The sequence below is a fragment of the Melopsittacus undulatus genome (assembly GCF_012275295.1).
Source record: "Melopsittacus undulatus isolate bMelUnd1 chromosome W unlocalized genomic scaffold, bMelUnd1.mat.Z SUPER_W_unloc_5, whole genome shotgun sequence".
Taxonomy (NCBI): domain Eukaryota; kingdom Metazoa; phylum Chordata; class Aves; order Psittaciformes; family Psittaculidae; genus Melopsittacus; species Melopsittacus undulatus.
The window spans coordinates 574,722-589,407 of record NW_022993947.1 but is presented as its reverse complement, the minus strand read 5'-3'; the positions used below and the strand labels follow the sequence as shown (position 1 = coordinate 589,407).

Below are 14,686 nucleotides of genomic sequence, written 5' to 3'. Positions count from 1 at the left end.
AGCTGGGTCTCTTTAGCTTGGAGAAGAGGAGACTGAGGGGTGACCTCATCAGTGTTTACAAATATGTAAAGGGTGGGTGTCAGGATGATGGAGCTAGGTTTTTTTCAGTGATATCCAGTGGTAGGAGAAGGGAAAGTGGGTGTAAACTGGAGCACAGGAGGTTCCACATTAGCATCAGGAAGAACTTCTTTATTGTGGGAGTGACAGAGCACTGGAACAGGTTGCCCAGGGAGGTTGTGGAGTCTCCTACGTTGGAGATATTCAAGGCCCGCCTGGACAAGTTCCTGTGTGACGTGCTCTAGTTTACCTTGCTCTTGCAGGGGGGTTGGACTAGATGATCTTTCGAGGTCCCTTCCAACCCTTGGGATTCTGTGATTCTTGTCTGTGTACAGTTATTAAGTAGCTCAGAAAGTCCCTGTGTGCCTTGTGGGAGTGTAACTGTATGTGACATGTGGCATTTTGCGTGGATTTTGTGGCAATGCTCTCGGTGCAGATTCCACTTTTACAGCCACTCAGGTTGCCAATGGGGCAGGTACTGCTCAGGGTGTCTTACGAAACACTGGCGGGTGGGAAATTATAGTTACCCAATCGGTAATTCTCTGAGACCAGAAATAAAAAGGTTACTTTGTGGAGAAAGCCACAAAGTCCCGGAGGACTTCCGGGAAATTAGAAGGAAAAAACTGGGAATGGGTTTACAAAAAGTATCAAAGAAAATTTGAAGAGGTGTGGTTACAAAGGAAATTTCGCTGTAACTGAAACTATGATCTAACAACAGGGGAGCTGATCTGCAGAACACAGAAATATTATTTTACTGATCCCCTTAAGAATATTATAAAACTTGTGTGTAGGTGCTCTCATATTTTCATAAGTGCATTTGCAGAGCAGTGGGAAAGAAAAGCTATAAATATTTGTAAAAGACTGGCTGAAATGGGAGCCGGTGAAAACAAGGGAATTCTGAAGAAAAGCCCATTGGATTACATTTTGGCACATTGGAAAGAACTGAGAGGGTCTTCTGGGGCCTCCGTAAACAAGAAAACGTTGGTAAAATATTGTAACCAATGGTGACCTTTATATACTTTGGAAAATCAAGAGAAATGGCCTAAAAATGGAATTCTGAATTATAATACATTGTTACAAGTAATGTTGGTTTTGAAGTGAAATAATGTATGCAGAAACCACCCGGAGTGACAAACTAAATGCAAAATTAATATAACTCTGCTAGATCCCATAATTTTTGCTTTGGAAAAGGACAGGGAAAAACTGAAAATTAAAAGGGAAAACCAAGAGGAAAGGAGGGGAACTTGAGCAGCTCCTGTGTTAGAGCATGGGATGGGTGCTGGGGTAGGCAAACAAGTGGAAACAGACATGTTGACAAATGGAACTGAGGGGTTGTTGAATGTGGTGGTTGCTTTGTAACTGGTGGAGAAGGAATATCGAGCAGAGGTGAGGGGGTAGGCTCTCCTGTGGAACTAGATCGGTGTGTGTGCTATGGGGAGTCTGGACCCTGGAAGTGAGACTGCCCTGGGGGGGAGTGCCATGGGGTGGCTCCGGTGACTGAATTGGAACTAGACTGACAGGGACCTGGAGAATCTTCCCAAGCAGATAATGAAACTAGGGGACAAAAGGGAAGTGGAATTTTTGGGTGATACAGGCGCAATGTATTCAGTTTTAAACAAAGCTTTAATACCTTTGGGGAATGATTATATTATTGTAAAAGGGGCGACTAGCCAAAGTGAAAAGGCTTATTTTTGTAAACCCTTAAAATATCAGTTGGAAAAATAATGGGGCATCCATAAGCTCTTTTGGAAAGAGATTTGTTAGAACACTTGGGAGTGACCATTACTTTCAAAGGAGGCAAGATCACTTTAAAAGTAAATGACCAACTATATATTGAGATGTTAAAGCTCAGTTTTGATCATTAATCATGTCGAGGGAGAAGTCAGGGAAAATATACTGGATCAGGTATTCCCAAGAGTATGGGCCACAAATATACCAGTCCATAAACCTGAGCAGTCAACAAAGTAACTGAAGATCTTTAACATGCCTTACACCAGAGCTAATTTGGTTTACTGTTTTAGATTTGAAAGATGCTTTCTTTTGCCTCCCTCTCCACGAAGCCAGCCAGAAAATCTTTGGGAAAACCCTAGGAGTGGACGCAGAGCTCATCTCACATGGACGGTGCTGCCTCAAGGATTCAAGAACAGTCCCACCGTGTTTGGAGAACAACTGGCTTTCCCATCAGACCCTGGGAAGCCCCATCGGAAGAAGAAAAACTATTGCAGTATGCAGATGACATCTTAATTGCTACCCAGACAGAAGAAGTTTGTGTGGCATGGACGGTAAGCCTTTTAATTTTTTTAGGACTTCAGGGATACAGAGTATCCAAGAAAAAGACCCAAATAGTAAAACAAAAGGTAATTTACTTGGGCTATGAGATAAGTGCCAGACAACAAACCTTGGGACAGAACCGTAAAGAGGCAATATGCCAGACCCCGAAGCCACAGAACCTTCCTGGGAATGACAAGATGGTGTAGGCTGTGTATTTACAACTATGGGTTGCATGTAAAGCCTCTATATGCACTAATTGCTAATGGAAGCAGAGATCTTCAGTGGACAAAAGAGGCTACCCAAGCCTTCAAACAACTAAAGGATGCCCTTATGTCAGCTCCGGGCCTAGGACTTCCAGACATGAGCAAACCATTCTTTTTGTTTTCTCATGAGAGACAGGGAATTGCCTTGGGAATACAAGCTCAGAACTTGGGCCCATATCGGCAAACAGTTGCTTATTTTAATAAGCAATTGGACTCTACTGCTAAAGGATGGCTGGGGTGCCTTAGAGCTGTAGTGGCAGTCGTGCTGAATATTCAAGAAGCATGCAAATTCACTCTAGCCCAGAAAATCACAGTGCTAGTGTCCCTTACAGTGTCTGCAGTACTGGAGATAAAAGGTGGACATTGGCTTTCCCATCACAGGTTCTTAAGATATCAAGCCATCATGGTGGAACAAGATGATATAGAGATAGTAACAACTAACATTGTCAATCCAGCTTCTTTCCTCAGTGGAAACACATATTCCAATACCCCTTTGGACGATGCAGAAACCTGGTTTACTGATGGAAGCAGCTATGTAATCACCAGAAAGCGGCATGCTGGATATGTGATCACCATTTGCACCACTACCATGCATTTGGAGTTGTGCATGCACATGGAGCCATCTGGAAAGAAAGAGGACTGTTGAACTCACAAGGGGAAAACATCAAACAGTGAGATTGTTGGAAGCAGTCCAACTACCTGAGAAGCTAGCGATTATGCACATTAAGGCACACCAGAAGGTGAGCTCGATGCAGGAAGAAGGAAATGAGCTGGCGGACAGTGAGGCAAAAGAATCAGCAAAAGGAGAGGTAACTGCTAAAGGAGCTTTAATTTCTAATGGAAACATTCCTTTAGAAGGTAAGCCAAATTACAATAAGGAAGATCAGAAATTAATCACAGATCAGGAAGGAATAGTAAATAAGGAGGGGTGGGCTCACACAAAATAATTGTCCCCTCCTCTTTGTTATGGGCCCTTATAAGAAATGAGCATTAGAAAACACATTAGGGAGTGGATGCTACTTAATAAACAGAATCATAGCTAGAAATTTGTATGCTACCATCCAACAAATAACTCAACAATGCGATCTCTGCCTTCAAACAAACCCCAATTAAATTTAAATACTCCCAAACTCAAAATGGGCCAAATTGGAAGGGGTAATGGATCAGGCCAACAATGGCAAATTGACTTTATGGAACTGCCAAGGAAAGGGGGGTATAGGCATTTGTTGGTACTAACAGACACCTTTTCAGGTTGGCCAGAAGCTTTTCCAACTAGAAGCGCAAAAGCCCAGGAGGTAACGAAAATACTGTTACAGGAAATAATATAATGATATGGAGTTCCAGCCACTATATCTTTAGACAGAGGACCACATTTTATTTCAAATGTGGTACAACAAATTAACAAATAATTATTGGCAACTTCATACTCCCTACCACCCTCAGTCAAGTGGTCAAGTGGAGACTAATTAAACAACAAATTGTGAAATTGGGTCAGGAGGCCAGTTTACCTTGGCCCCAGTCACTTAACAGCTCAGGAAAACTGAAAGACATGTGGCTGGAACTCAAAGCAGAGGACTGGATAGTCCCATAAACAATATACAACCTGAAGATTATGTGTATATAAAATCTTTCAGACCCACAGGAAAAAAGAAAAGATCTCGAACCAAAGTGGAAAGGGCCATTCCAAGTACTACTCACAACTTTCACAGCTATCAAAATTAGAGAATACTCAAGTCAAGAAGGCTCCAAATACTCCCTGGAAAATCACATCACTACAGCAGTTTTACAAGAATATATTTTCCCATCATGGATTTGTTTACTCTCATATGATCATTACACATCACAAGGGTGCTTTTCTAAAGCTTACATAGTGATCTACCCCCACAGCCCTGCATCTGAACTCTCTTAGACCTCAGAGCTGCCATAAAAGACAACCTTTTATTGATCTATTTCTCCCACGTCTATATTTTAACCCTTCAGGCCCAACAGCAGCTAACTGCATTAGTTCATTAGTTCCACGAACAATGATGCCAGAAAAACAAAATCTAAATTTGGTGCAACTACCCAAACAGACAATTCAAGAGGGGAAAAAAAGATAAAAATCAACAACTGGCAGCATTCCGCAGAGAAGCTGCTATTTATTACTACTGTTATGAAGCTTAAAACATACCTTGGAAATTTTACTGATAAAGTTTCACAGTAGATTTATGCCATTTTATGCTTTAGATCGTATGAAACTAACAACTTTATTCTTTGCATCCCCAGCTTTGGTAAAACTTTTACTTGTAGTTCAGAGTGAGAGCCTGCATCACATGGCAGTACTAAACCTCATCTGAATCAAGAGAATACCCAAAAATCTGTGCACAGTAGCAGATGGAAAACAGCAGCATGAGATGAATTTTCAAAGGGAGCATTTGGTAGCCAAGCTAAAATCTAGTAGTCAGCTAAAAACATTCAATAACAGAAGTAATACATTATTCACTTATCAGTATTCTTCAGTATCCCTTGGCAGCATGTATTAGAGTTCAAAACACAGAAGAAAAGTAATGGACAGGTGGGAAAACCACAGAAGTCTCCTTGCACACTGGTCATGTACAGATGACTGCAAGCTATTGGATAGTTATGATTTACATGACCACCGAACCATATCATACGACAGGTTTTTGTGCTCTTATCCCACTACAAGCGCCAAAGAAAATTTATTGGTTTCAACTCCCATTCTTAAACCAAACTCATTTTCATTTGCAATGTCTATGAGCTAATAGCTCAAAAAAAACAAGTTACTTAGCACAGATCAGCTGATTAGCAGCAGACAGTTGAGCCACACAGCTCCCCTCTACCCCCTCACGTTAATGCATGCATGGAGCTGTTGAAAGGAATCATGTGAGTGCTACTCATCCACTTTAGTGCAAAACAGGCCCACATGGCTTAAACTGCTGATGAAGGGTTAAATATCTAATGAAGAACGGAGATAAAAATTCCCTAAATATTTGCTAGCTTCTATTTTTTGCTCCACTGGAAAATAGTTGAGCAGCAAATACTTCTGGAGAAACTTGAGGGTTCCTGGGGATTTGCAGAGATTCCAACAATGTGTGTTGATGCTCAAGAGGCAGCAGTTACTCTTCTGCACCAAAATGCTGCTGAGGGTGTGAAGACAAACAACCCCAACACTTCATTATTTGTTTTCAAGGAAAGCCTAAAAGCAGGACTCAGAGTACAGTTAGTTAAAAACCAAAAAAAACGGATGCTAAAGTGATTTCCTACATATACATGTGCAGCCACAACCACTTTGGCAGAACTGAGAATACCCCAAATATGACAGACAAATAAGAACCTGAACGTACACAAGTCCATGGGACCTGATGAAATCCATCCGCAGGTCCTGAAGGAGCTGGCGAATGAAGTTGTTAAGCCAATGTCTACCATATTTGAAAAATCATGGCAGACAGGTGAAGTCCCTGATAACTGGAAAAAGGGAAATATAACACCCATTTTCAAGAAGGGGAAAATGGATGAGCCGGGGAATTACAGACCAGTCTCACCTCTGTGCCTGGCAAAAGCTTGGAACAGATTCTCCTGGAAGGCATGCTAAGGCACATGAAAAACAACAAGGTACTTGGTGACAGCCAGCATGCCTTCACTAAGGGGAAATCATGCCTGACCAATTTGGTGGCCTTCTATGACGGGGCTACAAAAGGGGTGGAGCAGTTGATGTCATCAATCTGGACTTGTGCAAAGCATTTGACACTGTCCCACATGACATCCTTGTCTCTTAAATTGGAGAGACATCAATTTGATAGGTGGACCACTCGGTGGATAAAGAAATGGCTGGATGGTCGCACTCAAAGAGTTGTGGTCAACGGTTCAATGTCTGGCTGGAGACCAGTAACGAGTGGTGTCCCTCAGGGATCGGTGTTGGGACCGGTCTTGCTTAACATCTTTGTTGGTGACATGGACAGTGGGATTGAGTGCACCCTCAGCAAGTTTGCCAATGACACCAGGCTGTGTGGTTCAGTTGATAAACTGGAGGGAAGGAATGCCATCCAGAGGGACCTTGACATGCTTGTGAGGTGGCCTGATGCCAACCTCATGAAGTTTAACCATGACAAGTGCAAGGTCCTACACCTGGGTGGGAGCAATCCCAGGCACAGCTACAGTTTGGGCAGTGAAGAGATTCAGAGCAGCCCTGCAGAGAAGGTCTTGTGGGTGTTGGTCAATGAGAAAATGAACATGAGCCAGCAGTCCAGAAAGCCAACCATATTCTTGGCTGCATCAAAAGAAGCGTGACCAGTAGGTCAAAGGAGGTGATCCTGCCCCTCTACTCTGCTCTTGTGAAATCCCACTTGGAGTATTGTGTGCAGTTTTGGTGTCCTCAACATAAAAAGGACATGGAACTGTTGGAACAAGTCCAGAGGAGGGCCACGAGGATGATCAGGGGACTGGAGCACCTCCCATATGAAGACAGGCTGAGAAAGTTGGGGCTGTTCAGCCTGGAGAAGAGAAGGCTGTGTGGAGACCTCATAGCAGCATTCCAGTATCTGAAGGGGGCCTACAGGGATGCTGTGGAGGGACTATTCGTTAGGGACTGTAGTGATAGGACAAGGGATAACGGACTGAAACTTAAACAGCAGAGGTTTAGATTGGGTATGTGGAAGAAATTCTTTACTGTGAGGGTGGTGAGGTATTGGAATGGGATGCCCAGGGAGGTAGTGAATGCTCCACCCCTGGCAGTGTTCAAGATCACGTTGGACAAAGCCTTGGGTGATATGGTTTAGTGTGAGGTGTCCCTGTCTATGGCAGGGGGGTTGGAACTAGATGATCTTAAGGTCCTTTCCAACCCTAACTATTCTATGATTCTATAAAGTGTGGCTAAGATACATTGTTAGAAATTTTGCTGATAATTGACACATATATTCTGCTAATTTAATCAGTTAGTGACTCATCACTCAAAGTAAAAGCTGCTTGTTGTTACCTCATGCATGCATAAGCACCTAATAAAGCCATCTTATGAAGAAGAACAAAAGCAGATGTGAAAGACCTGTTTCTCCCAAAAGAGCCATATAATGAAAAATAGCTGTTTAAGCCTCTGCAATAAATGCTCTTCAGTTTGCATGGACCACAGTCCACATCTGGCCACAGTGACAGTTTATATCAGGGAAAAGAACATACTGCACACAGTCTAATCAATCCAGTTAGTGGATGTGAGAGTGAACAAGCTAAAGACAAGAAGGTATAAATCGCAGGGATAAAGCATCTCTCAGGAGTAATGAAATAAGCTTGGGCAAATATTTTAAGTCCAGACAAAATACTTAGCTTAGATTTTATAATTTTACAAGATGTTTAAATAAACAGAAAGACCAGAACAGATTTTGCTCTTTAAACCAGCCACTAATGATGTGAGATCATTCCAACTGCAACATTAATTTTAAAGACCAAAGTAAAATAACGCTTAAAACTCAGTTCTGTTCCTACCTGCCCATCTTGACCCACATGAACTTGATGTATCTGCAGGTTTCCCTGTAAAATAAGAGTAGTGACAATAAACATGAATTTGGGATTTTAAAAGTTGCTCTGTCCTGAGAAGGGCCTGTTTCTCATCTCATTATTAAACAATATTAAGGAAATCTATTAATTTCAGAAATACTGCTGAGGCAATTATCCTGGCAAGCCAGCTACAATTCAGTGGTCAGCACTTAAACCACAGAGGATAAACAGACTAAAAAGCAAGGAGGCTTTTCAGCACCAGCGTGTTTTGCTTTTTGAAAGTTAATGTATGATGTACAGTATTTTTATGCAGAGTGTGTTTGCATTGCTTCTGAGGTAAAATTTGAGATTTTCCTTACCTATCTAAAACTGCAAATTTAAGTCAAACCCTTACTAAACTTAAATTAACAGTATAACACTTTTACATGTATGGAGTACTATTAATAAATAGTTAATACTGGTTGTTATAAAGTTAATGCCTGAGCTAACAGATTATTTTATCAAAATTCAAAACCAAAGACCAAGATAGTCCTGTCACTGGGATTACATCTATTACAGAAAATTCTCAATACTGTAAAGTATTTGAAAGGAAACTATAGTTACGAAGTCTGAAAAGGACAGCAATATCCTTACAAAATGAAGCTTTTATTCATACGTTCAGATATGCCTTTTCAGAAGTATATTTGAATTATAAACACAGTTTCCCAAGCACTTGCAGGGAAATAGCACATTTCTTTGAGGAAAAAAGCACCAATTCTTTGATTTGCATATTTTCTGCATTTTCTCTTACTGGCAGTACTTCCTCTTATCTGAAACTGTGTACATTGTAATAAATTTAAAACCAGATGTTTTCATCTGTCACGGACAAATGTATTCCTTAAAAGTCTTACATATGGAAACTTCAGAGGAAGCCAATGGACACTTCAGGCTCAATTAGAATTGGTATCTGCTGAATCATAATTTTTTCAGTGTCTCTTTACCCAAGAACTGCTTCAGTTTTATTGTATTACACTATAGATTCCATTAGAGGCAGAACATTTTGATCCTTCCTTATTTCTCTCCAGGTCTGACAAGCTCTTCAAAGGACACAGCCTTTAACTATAAGACTTATATAATATCCACAATAATATTTATTCTACAATACCTCCCTTTGCTAACAGTACTCCTCTGCACCAAAAGTAGTTTTATGAGATGTGATTTAAGGTACTTTGGTAATGGATTAAACCAACTCTCAAGCAGATGTGCTTAACATTGGGTAAAACACACTACAGATTAAAACTGTAGGCTGCATTTATGTTTAGCCATAGTTTGCTATTGCTTCTTCATGTAAACAAAGTGCACAAGAAATCTAACAGCATTCTTAGTAGTTAGGAGCCTCTACACATTCTTAAATAACCAAGAACAGCACATTCACACAGGTAAACTCAGCTGGCGTTAACAGCTGTTATTAGTGAGTAGGGGGAAAGAAAAAACAGTTGAAATTAGAGAGTTCACTACTGGATTTATCCATTTCCATTCTAGCATAATATTTTTATGGAAAAAAATATGAAGTGAAAATACTAGTGTCAGAACAGTTGATCAGCACCGAAAGTAAGTTCACTTTGGCACAAGCAATCCAGGAGGTTCCTCAATTGTGTGGAAGACAACTTCCTTCTGCAAGTAGGAAGCCAACAAGAAGAGGTGCCATGCTTGACATTGTGCTCACCAACAGGGAAGGGCTCATTGGAAATATGACACTCCAGGGCAGCCTTGGATGCAGTGATCATGAGATGGTCAAATTTGAGATCCTCAGGACAGTGAGGAAAGCATGCAGAAAGCTCACTGCCCTGGACTTCAAGAGAGCAGACTTTGGCCTCTTCAGGAACCTGCTTAGCAAGGTTCCATAGGATATAGCCCTAGAGGGCAGGGGGGGCCAAGACTGTTGGTTGATATTCAAGGATCACCTGCTACAAGCTCAGGAGTGTTGCATCCCAACTAGAAGGAAGTACAGCAGGAGGGCCAGGAGACCTCCATAGATGGATAAGGAGCTGCTGAGGAAACTAGGAGGGAAAAAAGAGGCTTAGAAAAGGTGGAAGCAAGGACAGGTGGCCTAGGAAGAATACAGGGATGCTGTCTGGGAAGCTAGGGACCAGGTTAGGAAAGCTAAGGCCCAGTTAGAATTAAACTTGGCTAGGGATGTGAAGGATAACTATTCTATGATTCTATGATAACAGGAAGGGATTCTATAGGTACATAGCAAAGAAAAGACTAGGGACAACGTGGGCCGTCTCCAGAAGCTATCAGGAGAACTGACTACCCTGGATTTGAAGAAGGCTGAGGTTCTCAATGACTTCTTTGCCTCAGTTTTCACTGGCAAAAGTTCTGACTGCACCACCCAAGTATTGGAAGGCAGACACAGGAACTGTGAGAATAAAGACCCTAGGCCCATGTCATGGTTTGAGCATGTTTTGAGGGTGTTTTTGTTCAAGGTTTTTTTTCCAGCCAGGTGGAGGAGGGGAGTCCGGGAGGAAGGAGAGACAGGACACCTGACCCAGGCTAGGCAATGAGGTATTCCATAGCATAGCACGTGATGCCCAGGATGCATACTGGGAAAGAGAGGGCTGGAGGGGGGGAGCTGGAGAGGAAAATGGAGGAGGGAGCACGCGGTGCTCGGCCGGGCAGGGTGGAGTGAGTTATGGATCGGTGGCTGGTGGGGTGTTGTATTCTTTTCGCTTGTTATTGGCTGTATCATTATTATTGTGTTATGCCTTAGCTATTAAACCGTTCTTATCTCAATCCGTGGGGGCTACATTCCTTGGATTCTCCTTCCTAACTCTCCAGGAGCTGGGGGACTTGGTTTAAACCACGACAGCCCACTGTAGGAGAGGATCTGGTTCAAGACCATCTTAAAAACCTGAAAGTACACAAGTCCATGGGACCTGATGAAATCCATCTGCGGGTCTTGAAGGAGCTGGTGAATGAAGTTGCTAAGCCAATGTCTACCATATTTGAAATGATTAGGGAATAGTCTGTTCAGTTTTTCATAACAGCCTTATTACCAAAGCACTTAAACACTTAATATGATCATGGAGTTTACAGTTTTCATGCTTATTACTCATGATCTGGACCTTAAAATTAGATACTTTTTTCCAGTTTGTTCCTTTTAGTAACACAATTGTTTGCATGTAACAAAAATTAAAATAGTGAAAACTTTAGAGTATAATGTTTTGGGGTGGTGGGGGCAGGGGGTTATCTTTATACATTGAGAAATAAATTCATTAGTTAATTCCAAACTAAATCCATTCAGGAAGTGGTTGAGATAAGTGGTTGAGATGTTGTCTCTCAAGCTAAAATCAGCTGATTTATTCAGGATATATTATTTACAAGAAATATGCAATTTATTTTATTAATCAAAAGTTTTTGTTATTTAACTGCTGAAAATATATAAATGTGAAATGTATTTTTTCCCTTTGAAAGTCTGTTTAACACCTTAGAGGAAATTATATTTAAGCTGGTGCCTGGACTTCGGGAACTTAAGTTTTTTGTTTGGTTTTGGGCTACTTGTTTGGGTTGATGGAGGGAATATGGTCAATGCTAGTGATATACCTGTAGTATTGATTTAAAAATTCACACAATTCTGCAATGCATCTTTACTAGATAGAGTCTAAAGGTTTTCCCAAGTCCTGTTCAACAGTCCCCACAGTTAAAGACAGAGTATTCTTAACACAGAGTTCATAAACCTAACTAAAGTAATTTCATTTTGCAAAGGTAGTGCAAATACCTAAGCTGGTTTCCTATAATACTCTAAGTACTAAATTTCCAGCAAAGACCATCAGCTATATACAATCATTCATCTAACACATAGAACTATCTTGGTTGGTCAAGCAAACAAAAAGGAATACACAACACACACACACACACACCCAAGACAAACATATTGCATTTACTGCCATAAAGCACCTTTCATCCTGGCTTCACCACACACCCTCACTTCTACTCCCACTGGTCTCAGTATTGTAACAGACCCCTCAGGTTCAGTTTTAGAATTGGGGCCTTAAATTCTGGCCAACTGATCCACAGTCACCCAAACTTTTGGCTCACCTCACTGTCCTGCGTGATTTGGACTTGCTCACCTTGAGGAACCTGGGCTATGTGGAGATGGCCCTGTGGGATCAGCAACAAAAGAAAATACCAAGAAGCATCAGAAGACAATCATAACTAGAGGAAGAGGAAGAACCTTGGATTCAATACAGCTTAACATACAGAAGCAAAATGCTTATTCAATGAAAAACACTAAAAAGAGCTTTAAAAATAATTAAGTGCATACATCTTATTATGCAAAGTATAAGCAGAGGGACTTTGAGGAAAGAATGGTTCATTTTCACATAAGATGAAAGAAAATAGGCATAATAATAACATTTATGTAGCACATTTTTCTATAGATAAAGTGTCTGCATTTTTGATTGATACACAAAGTATGGGACTAACTTGCTTTGGCAGATTATCATTGTGCATGAAACATTAATCTCATTTAAAGACCTTGGAAACTCAGTTTTTAAAACAAATATGCCAGGACTACCTATTCGCTAAGAGTGAGATTTGAAAAGGTATTTGTAAGTGTCCATACATCTTTGTGCATTCACATAGTTATGATTTAGTACCATGCTAAAAACTCTCAAGCTGCTGTAAATGGGCATGAAATCATCAATTTGAATGCAATTACAGTGGTTTATGTTAGTGGAGAATCTGCCTTAACAGTTTTAATAACGTTAATACTTTGTATTGCTGACCATACCCACCACTTCAGAATAGTATCAACCCTACCATTTGATCAAAACACATATGAGTGGACAAAATTCCTTGTGCATCCTGAAGTCTTTGCTACTGTGATTTACCTGAAGGGAGACTGGATTCTAAATAACCTACTTCAGGGTTTATAAGGCTTTGCCTTCATTTTAATATGCCTGCATGAGACAGAGATGAAAGATAATAATTTGGAATTCTGTCAAAGCCTCCTCTTATTTTATAACACGAGAATAACTGCATGTGATTTTCAAAGAAACACAGATCCCTCTATTTCAGTTTCATTTCCTCTGGGAGGAAACTGTCTATTTATAGAAAGAAAAAACATACTGTAAGTATTGCTCTGACAATAGGGACTGTATATAAAATTATAGCACAGCCCAGTCCATGTTGATATTAGAATCACTTTACCTCCTTAACATCAAGCTCTCAGGGCTTCCAGGAAAAAGCACTGAACATTTAAAAGACCCATTTATAGTGTTTTCAAATACAAGCCACCCTTTCTGACTAAAGGGAGGGGGGAAGAAGGTGACTTTATTCATCTTTATATCATGCAGCACTCCAAAAAAGAACTCCTCACTCATCTTTTGCAGATACATGGCTGGCCTTCAAGAACAGTCCTTTTGGTTTATTCATAAATTCAAGTCAATACTGATTTTTTTTTAACACATATACTGTAACTAACTACTACCTTACTAATGACTCTTAGCCTGATCTATAATGCAATTTCCTCTCCACACCTCTTACAGTTGCTGTCTGGAGTTCCTCCCAATCACTTTCATCTGAAACCCTTTCCACTTCCATGCACTCCTTAAAAAATATCTTGGCTAACGTTTAAGTTCTCCTTTTAAGCAAAGCTTACAAGCTCTGCCAGTTGCCATCAGCACTGTGCTGCACATCTCGAAATCCTCCCCCAGTTTCCATGATTCCTCTACTACTAACTCTGGTAAACTTTCTGCAGGTCTTACAGACATGTCTATTTTCTAACATTCCAAAAGCGTCTCTCCTTCACAGCCCTTTTTTTTTTCATCATCTTTCAGAGCAATGTCACCATTTCCATGGTATTTGCAGGTCTTCATGACCAGACTTGAGTATTCCCTATGCTAATAGAAAGCTTTCACTCTTTATGTGTCAATTATTCAGTTGGGTAGATTTTCTCCTTTTCTCCTGCACTGCCGCTCTTACCTGGGGAAAGAATACTATAAATATCTGTCAAAGAGGCTTCATTATCCCATTTCAAACTCTTTGTAATGGTGTTGACTAAAACCCTCGCAACAGCCAGACCACCAGGTACTACAGTTTATATCATTATATAACATCTCCCAGGAATTCTTGATTATTTGCCCATTTCCACCTGTTTCTTTAGCCTGGTTTCTAAGGAAAGTGGGCTTATATGGTCATCATGCAGTGGGCACATACATGTCTGTGCATGCTTCCATTCTATGCTTGGATACTACCTGGCCTAGTTGAGTGGAGTTTTGAGGATTTTGTTTTGGTTTAATTTGAATTTAAAACAATCCTTGCAGCCAAACTGTATCACACAGGAACTAAAGCCAAGGTGAGGTTTTTCAGAGTACACTAAAAACATATCTAAAAAAAAATTCATGGCCTGAGTTACGGTATGAGTCTCAGGCTTAAAAAAAATGTAAATATCACTTTTACTTAAAATATATGTATCTAAATGAATACACACGTAAAGGATTCAGCTAGCAGATATTAAAAAATGCCTGAGAATGCAGGGAGTTTTAAATGAAAATAAATAAATGCATTCTTGTTTTGAACGTCATAGCTGGAACTACCTCTGAAGTGTAAATCACACACTTAATAGG

General features: G+C 40.5%; 1 protein-coding gene across 1 annotated transcript in view; it reads right to left on the bottom strand.

Annotated features, from left to right (window-relative positions):
* LOC117438289 (protein BANP-like) overlaps window positions 1-14,686 on the bottom strand; it is a 167,044-nt gene that overhangs the window by 54,232 nt on the left and 98,126 nt on the right. The window contains exons 10-11 of the mRNA XM_034073821.1: window positions 12,156-12,218; window positions 8,064-8,108 (exon numbers count right to left, since the gene is read on the bottom strand). Of these exons, the coding sequence (XP_033929712.1) occupies window positions 8,064-8,108; window positions 12,156-12,218 (108 nt within the window). The remainder of the gene's footprint in view (window positions 1-8,063; window positions 8,109-12,155; window positions 12,219-14,686) is intronic.